The sequence below is a fragment of the Primulina huaijiensis genome, chromosome 7 (genome assembly GCF_012295235.1).
Source record: "Primulina huaijiensis isolate GDHJ02 chromosome 7, ASM1229523v2, whole genome shotgun sequence".
Taxonomy (NCBI): Eukaryota; Viridiplantae; Streptophyta; class Magnoliopsida; order Lamiales; family Gesneriaceae; genus Primulina; species Primulina huaijiensis.
The window spans coordinates 2,465,599-2,486,421 of record NC_133312.1 but is presented as its reverse complement, the minus strand read 5'-3'; the positions used below and the strand labels follow the sequence as shown (position 1 = coordinate 2,486,421).

At 35.9% G+C, this 20,823-nt stretch overlaps 2 protein-coding genes and 1 pseudogene across 3 annotated transcripts; 1 reads left to right on the top strand and 2 right to left on the bottom strand.

The window, feature by feature from the left end:
- Nucleotides 1–86: 86 nt before the first annotated feature.
- Nucleotides 87–4,413, bottom strand: LOC140981468 (2-dehydro-3-deoxyphosphooctonate aldolase 1). Of its 2 annotated transcripts, XM_073447880.1 has the most exons (14): nt 4,242–4,413; nt 4,122–4,176; nt 3,945–4,042; nt 3,751–3,847; nt 3,559–3,624; nt 2,585–2,644; nt 2,371–2,445; nt 2,180–2,264; nt 1,789–1,847; nt 1,580–1,624; nt 1,113–1,211; nt 907–954; nt 736–783; nt 87–304 (listed from the first exon to the last, which is right to left on the bottom strand). In XM_073447880.1, the coding sequence occupies exons 2-14, from the start codon at nt 4,155–4,157 to the stop codon at nt 248–250; spliced, it is 873 nt and encodes a 290-aa protein (XP_073303981.1). In that variant the 5' UTR covers nt 4,158–4,176; nt 4,242–4,413; the 3' UTR covers nt 87–247. The 2 variants fall into 2 exon arrangements, with proteins under 2 accessions (XP_073303981.1, XP_073303980.1); XM_073447879.1 differs by having other exon boundaries at nt 4,122–4,367.
- Nucleotides 4,414–8,110: 3,697 nt separating this feature from the next.
- LOC140980854 (ALA-interacting subunit 3-like) lies at nt 8,111–13,174 on the bottom strand. The gene is made up of 8 exons (XM_073446926.1): nt 12,518–13,174; nt 11,400–11,458; nt 11,038–11,112; nt 10,843–10,956; nt 10,667–10,737; nt 10,012–10,309; nt 9,133–9,422; nt 8,111–8,469 (listed from the first exon to the last, which is right to left on the bottom strand). The coding sequence occupies exons 1-8, from the start codon at nt 12,603–12,605 to the stop codon at nt 8,415–8,417; spliced, it is 1,050 nt and encodes a 349-aa protein (XP_073303027.1). The 5' UTR covers nt 12,606–13,174; the 3' UTR covers nt 8,111–8,414.
- On the top strand, nt 12,731–20,722 carry LOC140980784 (organic cation/carnitine transporter 3-like; annotated as a pseudogene).
- Nucleotides 20,723–20,823: the final 101 nt, after the last annotated feature.

Sequence of the window (20,823 nt, the reverse complement as noted above, 5' to 3'; positions counted from 1 at the left end):
CTCGATAAAAAGCTCGTTTGAAAAGTTTATCGAACTGAGCTCAACCTCGACAATTTTATTGAGCTGAGCTCGATCTATTCCCGAGTTTCAAACTAAGGAATGTTAGATCACCCAATAATTATAACGAGCACTCACGAATTTTTAAACATCAAACAAGCTAATCCAACAGAAGAAATTCCCAAACACTGGCAAGAAATTACTAGTAAGACAATTATGATATAATATTACCCAAAAAACGTGGTCCAAATCACGAGCTGAATGGGGTGAGATCGATTTGAAAATGTTGCTTCCCCTTGCTAACCCTCTATGAAGACAAATGCATGTATCAGACACGGATAATATTTTTGCCACATCACCAGACATCCAATTGATGGGAAAAAGAAAAATCTAAAACTAAAATGGTTTCAGAAAATTATTTGCAGAACCCACATGAAAGTTGCATCAGTGAGGGAGAAATTGTTAGATTGAACGGATTTCTTGTCGAAAAGCGTTAGTATTTTGACAATGAGTGGTATCAAAACCAGAGCATGACTACCATTAGGGACTCACTTAGTGAGGACTAGCAAGCGTAGTCATGCTATTTCGAATGTAAAAGGATTCAACTTAAGTAAAAAATATACGACAATAAATACAAATTAACCTCCCCCCCAACCCAACAACAAAATAGGTTATCTGTTAAACCAAATGAACAAGCCTACCATTGTGAACATAAAAGGCAAGTTAAAAGAAACTTACAGCAATAGCTATGAGTTCTTCCAACAGTTCCTCCAAATGGCGAAGAGGCTATAATAGCATAAATGAACATGGGAAACAGTTAAGACTGTTCCAACCAGCAAACCTAAATTTGAATTCTTCTGCGGATTGATTAAAAGAGCCTAAGAGATATTTCGAACGCCTGAAACTTACCCACTGAGTTGGACCATCAACAGGAGCATTTAAAGGGTTGTCATGCACCTGGACAGATACAATATTATATTATAAAAGCATAATCATCAAAAAGTAAATATTAAAAAGCAAATTCATATAAAAAAATAATTTCCCGTTATCAGAATAGTGTATAGAAAAAGTCACACTGGGAAACAAATCCAGGCCAGAATGGATTCATTCTATACCTCCATAAAAATACCGTCCACTCCAACAGCTACTGCAGTCCTGGCAATGCAAGGTATGAGTTCTCGAAGACCACCACTAGCAACACCACCACCTTCCAGCTGTAAAATAATAGAAATGTTAATCATCACTATGGCAATTAAGCTCGTGGTAAAATAGGAATGGTCGCTTTGAGAAGAGGAATGATACACGGCTTTCTTAGGTGTTTTTTTGTGGCATGACAAATCTTCATAAATTGTGTCATTGAAAATCATCTAGGGACATTCGATATTATGAAGCATTATGTCATTAATAACTGCCTAGTGGCATGTATCTGGAATGACCACAATTTTACGGACACGATTTGAAAGAGAGAGAGATTGCCAACAAGATCTAATCATGTGATTTGGAAATAATCATCCTACACGAGTCAAATAATCCACGGTTGATGATTCTGCCTGCCAACACAAATGTTTCGTGTAGTACATACCTTTCTCCCAGCGGGTTGTTGTAGTGAATGCGTTATGTCTGCTACCTGAAATAGAGTTATTCAATTCAGAAACTATGAAGGAATAGCACACAGACACACACTTTCAGGAACAAGAAGTGCTGCCAAGGAAATTATTCTAGAGAATGTGTATCATTAATGTGCCAAAAGTAGTGTCATGTACACAGATGCACATAGTTTGACGGTCTTACAACGGGACAATTGGCCTCCCTTAACCACTCCAAATTTCGTGGGTCAACAATCAAGTCATCTGTGCAACATACCAAATGAAGTTAGGCCAGTACTGTTATGAACATGTTAATTCCACAGTAATAGTTTCAATCACAGGCCATTCTATTTTTTTTTTTGCAAGAAACATTTCTCCATCGCAATAAAAAAAGTCTATTACAAAACTGAAAAGGTATTAAATTTTAGTGCATGACTCAAAGAAACTTTATTGTTGAGATCGGTCGGCTCTTTTGTTTAGAGAAAAGGCTTTGCAGGATCAGACCTACAGCAAAGCTTCATATTCATCAATCACACATTCTAGAGTATCTTAGCTGTTCATCTAACACCGAGCGCTAATGAAGTAGATGAACTTACTGTAGCCAAACATTGTGCCTCTCTCGCAAACCATAACATTTTCATTTCCGGCCATCCTAATCTTTTCAGCAGAGTTTGCCATGACCTACAAAACCAACTGAACATACTACCATATTGCTGACAGATGATATCAAAACATGGCCACTTAAGTTTGGAGGAAAACTGAAAGAACCGGGGATGAAATTGCTTACAGAAGGAGCACAAAATTGCCCTTTCTTGATATTAATAATCCTCCCAGTCTTAGCCGCGGCAACAAGAAGATCTGTCTGTTCCAAGAAGCAAGAAGTTAAATTGACACTGGTAGCATAAACCGCATTGAATTACAGGCTACTGCTGAACATTACCAAATTTATGAACACTAGTAAGGAAGTGATTGGTTGTCCATCAAAGGAGAGTAAATTTCACCTGCCGGCACAAGAAAGCGGGAATCTGAATTATGTCAGCAACCTTGCCAACAGCTTCACACTGAGAAAAATCAGTTGTTAAAAGAAAGGTACATAACTGTCGAAAGAGATTAGCACGATATGATAAAAATTCATGACACTCAGGAACTACAATGTCAAATCATGACTTAATGTGTCAGTTTTTCACAAGACAGTGAGAAACATCAAGGAAATCCAACGCTAGGGAAGGAATGCAAGCGGAAGTGTTGCTGGAGCAATCCCTTCTTTAACTCCATGCTAGGACAATTGTAGCAAATATTTTAAATGTTTGCGAGAATGGGAAAGGTGGCAGTAGTTCAGCTGCCAAAAATTCAAGTAATGGCATTTCATCTAAATCCTTATCCAAGGAGGTTCCTCTGCTTGTGGCAGGGATGATTAGAGCACTTTTTTCCCGGGAAAGCTAGTACGGACAGTCATTCTTGTGATAGCAATAGCATAGCATCACAAGTTCCTTCATTGGCTAGTTCGACGGGATTTCTCACAAGCCAGCTAGCTCTGTGAGTTCTTCATCAAAAGTTTGATTCATGAAGAATATCGAGAAGGAAGCAATCGGATTGTATATTGTGGACCAAATAACGTTAGGCCCATAACAGATTTAGTCTCTCAAAGAATGTCTCTACTAACCTAATGCTTTCTACAGAGAGAAGGATACCCGTGCAAGCTTGAATTTACTCATGAGATGTGTTGCCTTACAGGATGATGTCTAACACCTACTGAATGTATCACAGGAACTTCATTCGGAAACGGGATTCCACATACCGGGACATGCTCCAAGCAAGAAATATTTTCTTTCATGAATAACGGCAACAAATACTAAAGATGACAGAATCACATTTTTTTCTCAGAGCTTGCTCGCACAAAGTTTAGCAACATTTTTCTGTACTGAATAACTCAATTGGACAAAAGTGATTCAAAATTTCCATTATTGAATCGAACCTGAATTGACTCGTGCACATCAGTAACTATTGGGATATCAAAAGTGGTTTTCACTCTCTCAAGAATCTGCAAACACGAAAATGGGATGGCTCACTATAACTTGCATTTCATAAAATTGAGTTGAAATTTGATTGTAATACACGTGAATACACAATAAATCACACTCAAAGAGTAATATTAACAGATATCTACCTTCAAGCCGTCACTCATGCCAGGTCCGCGAAACGACTTAGAAGATGTTCTATTAGCTTTGTCAAAACTCGACTTGAAAACCAACGGCAATCCAAGTCTGAAAGTAACAAAAATCATACGATCAGTTTGACGAACTCTTCGAACACAAATTAATTTGAAGCAAACCACAACGATATTCCGACATATGGCGTTACTTAGAAGTGATATCCTTGATCTTCTTCGCCATGTAGAGAATATGATCCTCCGATTCAATCACATTCGGACCTGCTAGTAAGAAAAATGGATCCGCTGCCTGCTCATCAAAATATCAAAGTAATTAGCATGAAAATTCAGGTAAAGGGAAACAGAAGATCGAAATTCAGAAATTGCACCTTGAGCTGATTGAAAAGCGCAATTGACGATTCCATTTCTACTCCAAGCTTCTAGCTGAAAATGAAACATACAGAGAAAAACAATAGATTTGAACGGTTGAGGAAAAATCACACACTTACAAATTCAGAATGCCGAGGATCTGAGACGCGATAGAAACTGACTTATTGTTGTATGATGACCAAGTTCTCTGTCCAGTTGCAGATGTTCTCCGGGTCGGGTTTGGTTTTCGGAAAGTCCAAATTCCTGAAAATATAGCGGACTATATATTGGGCCGTTGCCCGGTTCATCTGCTTCGATTACTACATTGGACCGCGAAAACTCGAGTGACCAATAAAGTCTTCAAGTAATTAATAAAACGCTAGAAATAATAAAGAAAAAGTAATTAAAGCATAAATTAAATTCTACATAAAATAAATGAGTTGAGTTGGTAATATAGAACCCACTAAAATGCGAGATGAGTCCGCGAGTTGAGGGCTACTCGACCCCATATGGCCAAAGTCAACAAAAAAAAATCGGCTAAACTTGCCACACTATAAAATATGTGGGTTGTATAGGTCATTTTGTTGCACGCCAAAATGGCAAGCCGGTCCTCCTTATCTAACGGCAGGTTTCGGGTCGTACTGTTGCTCATTCTAAAAGTGTTAATTTAAAAGCATGAAAATCTTTAAGTTTATATTTGGTTTAATTATGGTATGTTTCTAAAAAAAAATTATGTCTGTTGCCCACACAATTTTTTTCGTTAATTATTAATTATTGTACTGTTGATATAATGACACAAGTTTATTATCAACAAATTATTGTTTAATCATGATTAGAGTGTCATTATTTAAGCAAATAAGAATGTTTATTCAACAGCTAGTTATGAACCACTGAGGAGCAGATCGGAATGGCCGAATAGATTGGAACATCCGAAGTGAGTTTAGAACGTCCGAACGAAGAACATAGATTATGAATCGGTGATCAGAACTTCCTAAGTATTGTGTCCAACTAGCGTCGACACGTACAAGTTCGGAGCTTCCGAAGGGGAGATCGGAGATTCCGAACGATGAGGTATCAAGCGAGAGTTGACACGTAGAGTTTGGAACTTCCGAACTCGGGCTATATATATGGCATTCAGAAATCAGAATTTTCACACTAATTTCGAAGCATTCTCTCGATTTCTAGAGCATTCTAGACTTTTCCAACTGTTCTTAACATCGTACGAATTGCATAGAGCTCATGGAGTAAGCAGTGATTCAAGGATCAGCTGTGACTATCGATCCCAAGAAATGACGACTAACAAAGGTATTATCTGAAGACCTTAGTTATACTTTGGAGATAGTAAATACAACATGGTTAGATAATTGATACAATCGTTAAGTTTCAATATCTATGATCAGCGAGTAGATATTGTTTTTAACCTAGACTAGTGTAGAGGTACGTAAGTCTGATTGAGATATCCGGCTGATAATGCATGCTTATGATGCATGTTTTTATGTCATGATATTATGCGGCATTTGAATATCATGTTGAACCTATATACCTTTAGATATCCAGTTTAGTAGGGTTGCTCAACCTTCTCTTTTGGACGATCAAACACTTGTTGGCATAGATCTGACTGGATAGCATGATATGGTGACCTAATACATTGTAGGTACAAGTATTTTGAGGTATGTGAGTCACTCAAAACTACGATCTGCGATGGGGCTACATACACCAGTCATGGTTCATGCATGCACATATAGGTTTGTATAATCATACATTACATACTGAGTGATTTTTCGCTCACGTCCTTGCTTTCATCTTGAACATACTATTCCACGGGTAATTAATAGTAGTAATTGAGAATATTATGTATTCAAAAATGCCCTCACTACAAATATGAATTCAACTTACAGCTTTTATCCCACAGTTTTACATTTCTTCATGCACACATTTCCAATCACCTTACTGCAAAGTGACCTGACCTAAAAAATCAGGTTTTTCTTGTATTGATCAACTCAAATAATCTAATATTTAACTTCAAGTTTGTTAGGTGTGTTCGTTAAATTATTAGCAAGCAGCAACCTTGATGAGATTTCAATAGTCTATATCTTAGCGCGTGAGTAATATTAATGTTGATGATACTGAGGAGAGATATTAACGTAGATTATGTAATATCTCCTCAAGTTTTCAGTTGTCTTCCCATTATCATCACTTTGGGTATTCTATATAAAGTCTTCCATTATTTTGTCGATGACCCTTATAACTGACTAGAGTTCCCTAATTTTAGAAGCCTTTGAAAATAATATACAAACAATTCTTGGCACTTATCTTGAGTTCCCAATGAGAAAAATTGAGTTCTCATGAAGTCATGCATTTTACTGACTCTCTATGCATTTTCTGTTGCCATTTGTTCTGTCCACTGTGGTAAGTCATCTTCTCATTTCTGTTCTTTCGCATTCGCTCTAGGAGTCAGAAAGCATTCCTGAAAATTATCGAAAGTTTCGAATGCAACAAATCTGAATGTTTTTTCATAGGGGATGATTGCATCTCTTTCCCACTCTAAATTTTTATTCCAAATGTGATTCATGTGTGCGTAGATGAATGATGTGTATCTTTTAGTCAAGTTATTTTAAAATATGTATCATATATTTGTACAATGAGGTGAGGAAAGTCTTACCTCCCATTCGCAGATTTATGTTTCGATTCACCTAATTGATATTTCAACAGATGCAGCCAAAACACTTCACAAATTTAGAAGTTGGAAGCACACAAGAAGTTCAAACATTAAACCTACAAGAAAGTTTCATCAACCCAAGAGAAGGTTGGAAACGAACATGCGACTGGATTCATCAAATACTGACCTTTACATAAGTTCACCATTTCCGAAAAACACCCCTCCATTTTGTGTTTGTCCCTTTTACCCCCCTGCCACCTTCCAAGGTACCAAGCCCAGAAGGCCCAACTTGCGGAACACCTCAGAGTGCCCCAACTTTTAACCCACCTAATACTATTCCGAGCCCACCTAGTGTAGTTGCCAATCCAGCCACAAACGTGCCTACTCCAACTCAACCGGTGCTTAGCCCGCCCTATTACGATCCCAGTCCTCCAAGTTACGCCCCTAACCCACCAAGTTACGGACCAAGTCCACCGAGTTACGAGCCTAGCCCACCTTTTACTACTCCATCTCCTTATGGATTTGTTCCAAGCCCACATGCATTTTTGCCACCCATAGTTTTCCCACCTCCAACCGTGCCACCACCACCTCACATGTCCCCAACCACGGCCACGTGGTGCGTAGCCAATGCTTCGGTTCCTGATCCAATCGAAGAGGCTATGAATCAGATTCAATCAACTGGATCTTGTTTTGAACCAAACACTTTATTTGCACATGCATCTTATGCATTGAATAGCTACTGGCAAAGGACTAAGGTGGCATGGGACACATGCGACTTTGGAGGAACGGCTATACTTATCACTGTTGATCCAAGTAAGCTCTCATTTCGTAGCTTAATGCACAAACTAAGTTGTCAAAATATCGTATCGATCAAGTTGTGGATTCATAAATCTTAATGAGAAACTTCATGAGATATCTAATATGCTCAAAAGCATCACACTTTAGATTGAAAATGTATCATTTGAGGGAAAAATTGCTGTTACTAATCGCCGTGGATTGCTCCTAATCATGAGTATACTAATGATAAGTGTATTTCTCTCTTGCAGGTTATGATGGCTGCCATTTTCTTTATTTGTAATTTTTGAAGAAACATCAGAATCAGCTGTAGTTGATTAATCAGAAGATGGAGGGGTATATACATATTCGATCAGTGTTCATTTGGGCAGCGATTTTGTAGCATAAATTCCAATTTATCAAGGACATAAACATATATTTTAGATTGTATACTTTGTTTTGGTTCAAATACCGGAGAACAACATCTGAATGATAAATACGACAATTGTACTCACAAATTCTGCAAATTTGTGTTGAAATATGTGGCTGACTCGATCGGAAAAGGCTACGTAGAAGTGGAATAAAAACGAGATTTGAGATACATGGTAAAATCTTTGATTCTAAAACGACCTTTATGCCTGTTTCTCAAACTGAAATATTAAAACTATACAAGTAACCAAATCTGTGCATAAACACATGAGATATTTGCAGTGTACAAATACAAAGCTCAAGACATTCAAAATAATAAACCAAGTTCAAATCAAACATATGAAGTGTGTGTGATTCAGATTGGTGTGTACAGATCTTTGAGAGGGAATGCTGGGAAAGACGACAAGGCAGTGATTTCAAAAGGACAGCTGAACAACGCACATAAACCAGATTAATGACCTCCTGGATTCTGATTCCATGACAAATAAGACGGATCTCCAAGTCGCCTGCATGGGATAACATAAGAGTGATGGTAACTAAATGTTTTTTTGTGCATCTCGACAGTCATATTAAGAGAGATCCTTAGAGCAATTATTGCGGTGATACCAGATGCATGAGGTCAAAAGTGAACTTCAATTAAGGGGGATGCAAGAAAATAAGAAATGATCAAATTATGGATCAGTTGGGGATACAAAAGCTCCAAGTTACAGATAAAACACTATTGATCTTGGTTTGTAAGTGTTTATTTTTTTGGAAAAAAACCCAGAGACTAATTTTAACATTTGGTTTTAGTGAAAACCCGTTCTTTTTCGATTTTGTTAAGGGGAGCTGAAACTGGAGCCCAATCCCGGAAACTGAATTTTTTGTTTTTGAAAAAGTGTGTTCTTGTAAACTTTTTAAAAACAGCTTCTCTGTCCCAACATACTCTATGTATCGTAGCATTTGCTAAGTACTTCCATAATAAAAACTGTTCTTTGAAACCATCTTGTAAAAATGTTCTCAGACGTTCATTTATCAAACAAAACACCGCATTGGCTCAAACTACAAGGAATCATTAATTATGGAGCAACTCAACCAAACTACTTAAAATGAATGCTACTTGGTCGTGGATGAAGAATAAATGGGAGGAAATAAATAAGAATTATGAAGAGAAGGCAAACAAATCATACCTTGGCTTAATTAGATAAATAAGAGCGAAAAGTATGGCCAAACCAACGCACAATCCACCCACTGTGAGATACGCAATACCCACAAATTCATTCTTCCCTCCAAGCCAGCTGGTGGTAGAAAGAACAAGTTTCTTCTTGCCATTGAAACTGTAGGTGTTATAATTGTTACTTATCGTCACATTGATGGTATCACCAACTTGAAGATCCACTTCTATTCTCCCATACAATTTTCTAAATGTGGGAAGAGCTGCAGTTCTCATCCAAACCATCAGGTCCTCCTGTTTATTCAACTGTTGAATGGAAACATATTCAGATAGATAATTAGTTTTTTGTAAAGAGTAGTTTAAACTTGAAATAGATAAAAATATAAGAAAAAAGAAAAAAAGAAAAAGGATGCAACTTTACTACTAGCCAATTATTGAAAGTGACAGTTAACAAAGTCAGAACTGATCTAGCAACTTTACACCAATCTGTTGAGCTTGCACTTGCAGCTCGTTCAACCTTTTCTTTTTATTGGATGTCGAAACACAACAGATCAGCATAATTCCAGAACTGCGGTAGTATCCGATTGCAATTTTAATTTTCTTACACTTTGAATTGGTGCATAATATGATTAAATGGAAAAAATTAAAGGAATAAACATTTCCAAGGAAAGTAAAATGCTGAATGGTTAGATTTGATACTATATTCAAAGTGTCATATAATTATGAAATGCAATGCTATAAAACGAGCAATGCCTTCTAACTAGTTCATAAGCCCTCTCCACTCTTGCCTGCACCTCAGTTTTATAAGATATGGTTTTAAGAGAATCTCAATGCAGGTCAAGCTTTACGGACAAGTAAGAGTAAAAATCATATGTTTATAGAGCCAGAGACTTACTGGTAAAGAAGTATCAAGAGTTCCACCACCAACTAGAGTTCCATTCTGAAAATTTTTCGGAAAGACATTTTTCCCAAATTTCCGATCCCTATCACTCTTCCACGAGATATTTGTCTTGTTTATGTTCAACGGCTGGTTGTTGCGAGTTAGTCTATAAGTATCATTAAACAGACTCCAGGCGATAAGACCACAAGGAACAATTGGCCTCCCATCTACGGTTGCCTCAGGCTTACAAGGATCAGTGTCCCCCTCATTTTTTACACTTCTCAACTGCTGATCACTTCGGCTCTTCACATATCTAAAGTCAATCAAGAGATACAAAAGAAATTATAAAAATTCTTGCAGGATTCCTGAATTACAAGAAAACAAACTACTTAAAAAGACAAGTAATCTGTTTAATGTCGTGTACATTAAATTGAAATGAGTGTGTTGTCTAAGAGAGAGCGAGAGCAAGTGCATAAGGAAAACATGAATGACAACTTTATAATTGATTTAATCCACTAAAGTGGAAGCATATATTCAAGTAATATTCCGGGACGTAAATACTAAAAGGACTCAGCCCCATAGGAAAGTGCGAGGTGGTAAGGGTAAACAACAAAAACTCAGCGTTATCAAAAAATCAGAGCAAAGACAGTAAACTCTACATTATACGTACCTACGGTGATTCTGGTAAAAACTGTCAAGTTGGTAATACACATGAATCGGCTGCTTCATATGCTTTCGAACCTGGTGTTGATCGACTCATTAGTTAAAACTCACTAGTAAAGAAGCCAATATGAGGGACATTGAGGCAAAGAGAATAGTAACAAGCAAATACTGGAAGGAACTCACCCTGAGAGTTCTATAACAGGTCTTGTCTTGAGGGCCTTGAATATAGCCAAGTTTGTCTTTTTGGTATTCAATTGGAATGCAGTAAGTCTCGTATCTATCGACAATTTCAACAACCTGACCAATATAAAGGAAAGCTCAGTTAACAATAGCGCTGCGAGAGTAAAGTAGCTGATAAATGAGTCGGAGCATTCATACATCTCGAGAAGCTAAGAGGGAGACAATCCCAATGGGAATGAAGACAATACCAACAAGCAAAAATATTGAGATCACCTGCATCAAAAAGAGCATGCAATCATCAGGATACTTTCATTTTAACTTAATGAACAAACTTTATTATGCCAATGCTTCATTATGATTCAAGCTTGCCAGCTCATTTATTTTTAACATATTTTAATAAATACATATTAAACCTCGCAAGCCTATCAAACAAAATAACTAGATCCGAAATCTGCTCAAATTAGAACACGGTGTGGGCTTGATAGTTTTGAATACGAATCACGCAATATTCAGGCCAACTCGATTTGTTTACACCCCACACGAGAAATCATAATATTTACCCATTTAGGAGTGAGAATAGGTTTGCACGCTGGAAGCTCCTGTTGTGAAAACCTAGAATCTGGAGAGACAGAAAAAAACAATCCACTTAAAATGTTCCGAACCAGTTTGTGATACAGACACAATCATTTTGCTAAATAATCATGAAAAAGGGTCAATCAACATGTTAATGACTTAATGTTATCCAATAGTAAACAGATGAATAATGTATCAAAGGTTTCCTCAGAGACAGTACAAGACCAATGCATCCACCAGTCCACACAATAATAACACTTTCTGTTTAATTTCAACCGATATGACACGTTCTTCTTTTACTTAGCCCATATGAAAATTATGGGCATATTTCAAGGGTTTTCACATGATTTTACAAATGCAAAGTACAATTAATGTGCTATCGATGCTATGTCCTTAAACTGATTAGATGTGAGAATACTTCAGCATCGCGTTAATTTGCATCTAGGAAACTCAACTTCTGTGTGTTGCAATACACTTGCTCTGTTTCTGGAAAACCATTCAAGGGTAACCTACAATAATTTCAAGAGAATTTAAATCCTCAAAATTGTTCAAGACAACTTCCATAAAGTATTACAGTAGATTCCATAGAATCTGTCAAGAAACTTCTATCTCAGCCCCTAGATAAATTTCTTGCCTAGCACCAGAACAACTACTCAAGTCAAGTAAACTACATGTGCAATCTGCTTCGTCAAACAAGGAAAAATATGGAACCTTTGTAGTCCTACAAATTAATTTGGTCGTATCTAACATATATAGAGCTACTTACAAAATTGAGATTTATTTTGCTCGAAAGCTAAATAATACCGAAATTAGTGTTGAATATTTTATCCTTTTCTTTTACTCCAATCATGCACAAACCAAAACAATTACTCAGTCCTAGAATCCGAATATAGCAAATATTCACGACACATCTAAAGTTACATGCCCAGCTGGTCCCAAAAACCTCGTGAAAATCATTTAAACAAAGATCGAGTACAAAGCAGACAACCAAGAACACGTCACACTATCCAGAACATGAATTCCCAAACACAATTTCATCTGCACAACAAGAAAATTCACGAACCGAGACTTCAAAAGTCCTAGAAGATGGGTTATAGAAAAATACACTTTGGTCGCTTGGTATTTCTTCTAGGCCAGGTGGAATCGGCCGATCCAAGTCCTCCCGTACTAGATGATGGAGTATTCGAGTTCATCAAGCCCGCAATAACTTTCTTTATTCTACTTGAATTCAAAACTTACAAAACAAAAGGGGAAAAACCCAAGAAACCAAAGACGATCGGTAGCAAAACACAGAGTTTAACAACAAAAAAAAAAAAGAATGACGGATAATTGGAAATTTGGAATCCAACAGCTCCGGGAGAGAATAAAAAAACAAGAACGAGGTGTTCGGCTACTTGGGTATAAATGAGAAGGTGTGGCGCGACTCAAATTTTCACGCCCTTATTCTTTGACTTGGAAATGTCTCCCCATCGTAGGCTTCACCGTAGACCCAAAAATATTATTGAAACCCCTCAGATTCCTCTCTCTAGAAGCCTGTCTGAACGTGAATCCGGTAGATAAATAATCGGATTCCAGGTGAAATAGGACACAGTCAAATTTGATTGGATTTCGACGCGTTTCAAGCGATGCTCTGCTGCCTTGGGTAATATCCCAAGAATCAGATCCAATCGTGCATCATTAGTTCTACCATGTGCACACCATCGAAGCTTCCGTGATAAAGATTCTAAACCACCTCGTAAGCGTGGGATTTGAACTTTACCAAACCTTATTATGGATTTATAACATTAATTGTGGAGCAATTTTGAGATTAGGGAAATAAAGTTTCAAACATTATTAACAAAAATATGGAATGATATTTTCAATTTATAAAAATCATTTCACATCATCGACAAGTCACAATTTTAGTCATTTTTTTCCGACAAATCGCTTATGTAAATGTAATTTCATTAGTGTTTACATGTATATTGTCAAATCATTATTTTTGATAAAAAAAAAAGAGTAAAATTATCAAAAATCAAAAATTACAAAACTAAAATTTAAATTTGTTAATATAAAAGACAAAAATTGCTAATGACGAACATAAATGACAAAAATTATAATTTTTTCAATTATAAATTTATTTTTATTTGAAAGTTTTGTGTCAATTTTATTCATTTAAAACTTGGGCTAACCCCCCTCCACTCTATCAATTCTCTTGTTTATATTTTGGCGGCTAATAATATACTTTTACATCATTTTTTCAAAGAACGAAAAAAAATCAAATGTCTTCCAATTTTTTGGACGTAGGTTGACTGAATCGAATCAAATCAAATCAACTTACATGATTAAAATTTATTTTTTTTTTAATTTTAAAAGATGACGAAGTTATTTTTGTAAAAAACAATTAATATCACAAAGTAACACCAAATTTTGATAACATAAATGTCTCTTACATGATATAAGAAAGATTACATCCAAAATGGAATGAAAGTTTCAATATAACATATATTTCACCATCTTGTGAAAATGCTTACACGTTTTGAATATGAAACTCGTCGTTTATTTCAGCAGATATTTTATATATTTATATAATAAATGTTTAAATTTTTTATTTATCATTCGTGTAAATAAGTTTTGGATGAAAAATTGGTAAAAATCTGAGAGATAAAATATGGTTTATATAAAATTACATAATTAAAAAATAAGTGAAATTGCGATAATTTCAAAGTTGATTTAGTAGAAATATCGAACTCAAGCATCGACCTTTAAATTATTGTTTATCATTGTTTGTTGCACTAAGAGAGTATGTTTCTTGTGAATAATCTCACGGGTCTATATCCGTGGTGGTGTTTCGAAATTGAATCCAACCAAATCAAATTGCAAAAATCAATACAAATCTTTTCTTGTTAGCGAGTTTTTGTAACAAAATTTATTTATGGTAGATTTTAGCTCAAATAAACATAATCACAGCTCTAAAATTTAAGTTTTTTTTATAAGTTGCAAAATTTCACGAGCAAATAAAATATTTAGTCAACTTCTATAAAATTTCAGTTGTTGTTTTTTTCAAATTATAATATCTCATGCATTAATTTATTATGAAATTTAAAATTAGTCTTCCAAACCATACCAACTGAAATTTATAGTTTGAGTTGGTTTGATTATAAAATTATAGAGTGGGTTTCACGGATCTTAATCTGTGAGACGGGTCAACCTTATCCGTATTCACAATAAAAAGTAATACTCTTAGCATAGAAAGTAATGTTTTTTCATGGATGACCCAAATAAGAGATCCGTCTCACAAATACGACCCGTGAGACAGTCTCACATAAGTATTTGCCAAAATTATATTGATTTGTTTTTATTGAAACTTTGTAAAACCAATAAAATACAGTTTGGTCCGAATATTTTTTTATCTGAAACCAAACCAAAATCAAGATATAGTTGAATACCCAAGTAATCAAGGGACAAATGGAAATGACAAAATTTTGTAAGTTTTTATTGATAGGTGTGTTCGTTCTTGCTGGTTACGCTAGCTGACTCGTCTTTGGGACGGAAGAATATGATTGTTATATCTTCTCTGGTTATGTCTTCGAGAGGGGTGTTGTGTTGGATCTCGGGTTTTCTCGTGCCCAAAAACATCGAAAGTTTTAAAATTTTTATTTTATTTTGACAATCAAAATATTTGTTTGAGCAATTGTATGGTTTTAATAAATAAACATACAAAGGATGTTTAGTAATATATCTTTAGTGAATTAATTCACTTGTAAATCCCTACGAACGTTCTTCGATCTCCGAATCAGACCCACGACCGGATTACTTGTTCCTCTTCTTTCTTGCACTAGAAAATTAGAAGATATTTTTCGTAGAGATAGAACACGAAGAAGAAATCGACTCAATACTATAGATCGAATTTTTCTTGCAACAAGAAAGCAATTTCGAGAGCTGAAAGTTTCGTTCCTTTCCCCCCCCTTTTTTTTTTCAAACTTTCGAAAGAATCCATGCATTCAGAATAAAGAATTCTAATGATCTTTCTAATCCATTATTTACTTAATTAATCAAATTAATTAAGAAATTTTAATATTCTAAATGCACGCCATCCTTTTTCCAATTCACTTGTTTCCACCGAATCATGCTTGCATTATAATAATAATAATCATTATTATATTTTCTAATCCATCCTTTACTTAATTAATTAGATTAATTAAGTTAACTATGGATTTTAATTGCATGCATATATTAGACCAAATCTCGATGCATGTATTGAGAATATCATGCATTAATATTATATTGCTTTGTATGCAAGTTTTTTTTAAAAAAAATTATGGTATCATGAATATTTTCATATTACATAAATCAATATCATATTTTATAAAAACTTAATGGGCTATATTTTAACTCAATTAAAATATAATTAATCATTAAAGCACATTTGAACTTTAATAAATTTGCATGATGGGCTTATACGCTTACAATCCCATGATCCATGCTCTCATTGTATTATTCTCATCTTAATCCCGATCGACGATCCAATATCATCGATGTGACAATTTCAATTTGTTTGTTATTATGATGCACACTTTAATTTCGAGATGACCAATGTCTAAATAAGGCAGGTGTACTCCTTTGACTGTCTTAACAGTCATGCTCTCAAAATTTCTATAAGCTTTTATTAACTTTATTTATAAGCTTATCGATTGATCATATCAAAATTATTTCTTTTAAATTCAACTCATTGAATTTATTATCTCAACGGGAACAAGTAAATAAGTACTTGTGTGACCCTCAATGGTTCAGGGATACAGCTAGTCGTGGGTTCACAACTCTTTGTGATTAAGGACAATTTCTTTTATTCGGGCTTACCCTAATTTGCCCACATTCCATGCACCAATATTTGATCATGAGAATGTCAGAAACCATTTTCTGATTAAACCCATCGAATCATGGTAAGAGCGTCTGATAGTATCGCCCCATGATTCCCTATGTATCACTGCTAGTGCCTGCAAGAACCAGTCGGTTATGATTAACGTACAGTATGGTCCCTTCATCTCATATATTTCGATCGAATCTGCAACCATTGGTTCATCGAGGGTTGCATAAGAATTCGATAACTATGTGACACATCTTTGAGAATATATAGTGGCATCACATGTACAACTGGAGAACTCCTTCTCTAATGTACATCTCATACTCTGGCCAGATATTCCATGCACTATTATTTCATCAAATCACATAAGATATCCACACCCGTAGGTGAGCGGTGAATCCCCGACTACAATGCACTGGCTCCTACATGTGTCGCAACTGTACACAATCTCGCCACCTGATGACTCTCCTAGAGTCGATAAACGAGTCAAAGCACAGCTCTAACATATAAAGCCTCAGTGTTGTCCCGGGTCATAAGGACTAATGATGTACAATCATAACCACAGACTTATCTTCTCGATGAATGATAACCACTTGGAAAGTCCGATGGAGAGTTGTTCGGTATAATCATCATATGACTACCCATCTGCATGTTTGGACATCTCTATGCCCTAACCAAGAAACGCGGTACACAACATCACAGATGCTAGTCTTGAGTTCAAGCGACCGTTATCCATGTTTTAGGCGGCTGAATCGACTAGGAATGAATGTAGATTATACAGTGTTTGCAAATGAGTTTCAACATCGAATTACGATTCATTTGTATTAAAATATAATCAAGGACTTTATCTATGCTGATTGCATGAGTATACAGATAAAGCAAAATGAAACCATGAAAAGTTAAATTATATTAAAATAAAGATTGTTTATTTCACTTGATTCAATAAATTCTGTGGCCAACCGTTGACTTGCAGGACATCTACTCTAACATGTTGGCCACTCTTTCACCAAATGTTTAGATGTACAAGGCGTAAAGATTTTACAGCGGGTTTGGGCGATCCCCGGTTGGAGCATGTACTCTTGTTCTTTCAACGGAATTAGTTGAGAAGAAATGGAGAGGTAAAGCTGGAATTGTAGGATTCACGAGCTATACTCTAGGTTTCTTGTCTCTTCCAGCTGTGGCACTGTTGGTGAGAGGATGTTTGTGGAGATTAATCTATCTCTTGATCTGTGTTCCGTGACTTTTATACTCGATTTTAATGTATTTCACAGTTCAAGAATCTCCGAGATGACTTTTCATCAATGGAAGAAAGGAAGAATTCATGAAAACTCTAAGAACCAACGCCGGATCCAAGAACCAGAGCCAATTAACAGAAAGTTTCTTCAACGGAAGCATTAAGTACTGAGAAGAGAAAGTAAAGGAAACAGACATTCACTCGGCCTTTAAAATCTTGTCGAACAAAGGGTGGGCTCTGTGGCGGCTTGCCGTGGTGACTGTTGGATCTCGGTTTCCTCGTGCCCAAAACGCAGCGGAAGTTTTAAAATTTTTATTTTATTTTGACAATCAAAATATTTGTTTGAGCATTCGTATGGTTTTAATATAAATAAACATTCATAAAAAGTCAGAAAAATTATACCTTTGGTGAATAATTTCACTTAGCTCCAACTACTCCGGTATTAGCGGACGTAGCTCTTGTTGTAAATCCCTACGAACATTCTTCGATCTCCGAATTAGGTCCACGATCGGATTAATTGTTCCTCTTCTGATTTGCACTAGAAAATGAGAAGACATTTTGCGTAGAGATAGAACACAAAAATCAACTCAATTCGAATTTTTCTTGTAAAAAGAAAAATAAAATTGAGAGCAGCCTTTTTTTTTTGGAATTAGGGAGAGCCGAAACATTGTTCTTCTTCTAATTTGGATAGCCGAATGCATGCCTTTTTAAATAAGGATAAGAAATCCTTATTTTAATACTAATTATTCATTAACTTAATTAATCCAATTAATTGTGTTAATGAAATATTCTTATTTCATGCCAAATCTTCGGTCCCCTTTATAAGAAAGCTTCGGTCATGCCTTACAAAATTTTCAAGAAAATTTCGAAAGATTCTTGTGCAAAATAAGAATAATAAAATCCTTAATTATTTTCTAATCCAACCTTTACTTAATTAATTAGATTAATTAAATAATTATGGATTCTAATTGCATGCCATATACATTAGCCAATCTCGAATCTTTAATGCACATATTTTGAGAATATCATGCATTAATATTATTTTGCTTTGTGTGCAAGTTTCTAAATTATGGTATCATGAATATCTCCATATTACATAAATCAATACCATATTTAATAAAAACTTAATGGACTATATTTTAACTCAATTAAAATATAATTTAATTATTAAAGCTCATTTGAACTTTAATAAATTAGCATGATGAGCTTATACTCTTACAAACTCATGATCCATGCTCCTATTAAATTAATCTCATCATAATCCCGATCGATGATCCAATATCATCGATGTGACAAATTCAACTTATTTGTTATTATGATGCACACTTTAATTTCGAGATCACCAATGTCTAAATAAGGCAGGTGTACTCCTTTGACTGTCTTTACAGTCATGCTCTCAAAATTTCTATAAGCTTTTATAAACTTTATTTATAAGCTTATCGATTGATTATATCAAACTTATTTCTTATAAATTCAACTCATTGAATTTATTATCTCAACGGGAACAAGATAATCTAGTACTTGTATGACCCTCAATGGTTCAGGGATACAGCTAGTCGTGAGTTCACAACTCTTTGTGATTCATGACAATTTCCTTTATTCGAGCTTACCCTAGTTAGCCCCATTCTTTTCATCAACACCTTGATCAAGAATGTCAGAACTCATTTCTGATTGCACCCATCGGATCATGGTAAGAGCGTCTAGTAGCATCGCCCCATGATCCCCTAGGTATCACTGATAGTGCCTGCAAGAACCAGTCGATTATAATTAGCGTACAGTACGATCCCTTCATGTCAAATATCCCGATCGAATCTGCAACCATTGGTTCATCGAGGGTTGCATATCAATTCGATAACTATGTGTCACATATAATAGTGGCATCGCATGTACTATTGGCTAACTCCTTCTCCAACGTACATCTCATACTCTGGTCAGATATTCAATGCACTATTATTTCATCAGATCACATAAGATATCCACACCCGTAGGTGAGCGGTGAATCCCCGACTACAATGCACTGGCTCCTATATGTGTCGCAACTGTACCCAATCTCGCCACCTGATGACTCTCCTGGAGCCGGTAAACGAGTCAAAGCACAGTCCTAGCATATAGAGCCTCAGTGTTGTCCCGGGTCGTAAGGACTAATGGTGTACAATCATAACCACATACTTATCCTCTCGATGAATGATAACATCTTGGAAAGTCCGAGGGAGGGTTGTTCGGTATAATCATCATATGACTACCCATCTGTATGTTTGGACATCTCTATGCCCTTACCAAGAAACGCAGTACTCAACATCACAGATGCTAGTCTCGAGCTCAAGCGACCTTTATCCATGTTTTAGGTGGCTGAATCGACTAGGAACGAATTTAGAATATGCAGTGTTTACAAATGAGTTTCAATATCGAATTACGATTCATTTGTATTAAAGCATAATCAAGGGCTTTATCTATACTGATTGCATGGGTATACAGATAAAGTATAACGAAACCATTAAAAGTTAAATTATATTAAAATAAAGATTGTTTATTTCACTTGAGTCAATAAATTCCCTAGCCAACCGTTGGCTTGCAGGGCATCTACTCTAACAGTGACGGCAGCGGTCTTTAGCATTGGCATGATATATTACGGCTTGCCTTTAGGGCTCGGGAATATGTAGTTCGATCTGTACTTGAGAATGAAGCTGAACGCTCTAACGGAATTTCCTGCCTCGTTCCTTACGTTCTTCCTCGTCGGATTATTAAACAGAAGATCGATTATTGGGTGAACACTAGTGAGTGGAAACTGCTGTGTTGCTTGCTTTTTGGTGAAACAAAAGGGTGTTCAAATGCGGCGAATTAGCATCTTTTTCATTGCTTGCATGAGAGCTAACGTGATATTGATCTATGCATTGGAGTTGTTTCCAACGTTTGTGATCCCGGCAGTTTCAATGGTGCGGCAGGCGGGAATGCTAGGCGGGGTGCTCGCCCCCGTGCTAGTAGCTGCGGGCAAGAAAACTGGGTTGATTTCATACGTGGTGTTAGGGGTGACAATTGGGTTATGCGGGTTGTGTGTTGTTTGGCTGCCAGAAACCGAGGGGCGAACGCTGTGTGATACAATGGAAGAAGAGGAACCAAAGAACAGTATTGAATTCTCTCAAGTTCAGATATTCTATTCCATCACCAAGTCTCCAATTCAAGGCTCCATGCATGCATATATGATAAGAAAACATTCTTGCATGTGTATCATATAAATTCTCAAAATTCTGCAGCACTTTATTATTGAGAGAAATTATTTAGGAATCTAAACAAAAAGGGAATTTTTTTTTTAGATCTTACAAAATTCCCCTCCAAA

Bases quoted from the DNA above. Each gene is read 5' to 3' on its own strand.
- LOC140981468 (XM_073447880.1), bottom strand. From the start codon at position 4,157: ATGGAATCGTCAATTGCGCTTTTCAATCAGCTCAAG. The intron at 4,043-4,121 runs GTGCAATTTCTG...TTTGATGAGCAG, and splicing joins CGCTTTTCAATCAGCTCAAG to GCAGCGGATCCATTTTTCTT. The intron at 2,446-2,584 runs GTGAAATTTACT...TTCTTGGAACAG, and splicing joins CCGCTTTCTTGTGCCGGCAG to ACAGATCTTCTTGTTGCCGC.
- LOC140980854 (XM_073446926.1), bottom strand. From the start codon at position 12,605: ATGAACTCGAATACTCCATCATCTAGTACGGGAGGACTTGGATCGGCC. The intron at 10,738-10,842 runs GTGAGTTCCTTC...GATCAACACCAG, and splicing joins CCTGTTATAGAACTCTCAGG to GTTCGAAAGCATATGAAGCA. The intron at 8,470-9,132 runs GTATGATTTGTT...TATCCCATGCAG, and splicing joins ATTTATCTAATTAAGCCAAG to GCGACTTGGAGATCCGTCTT.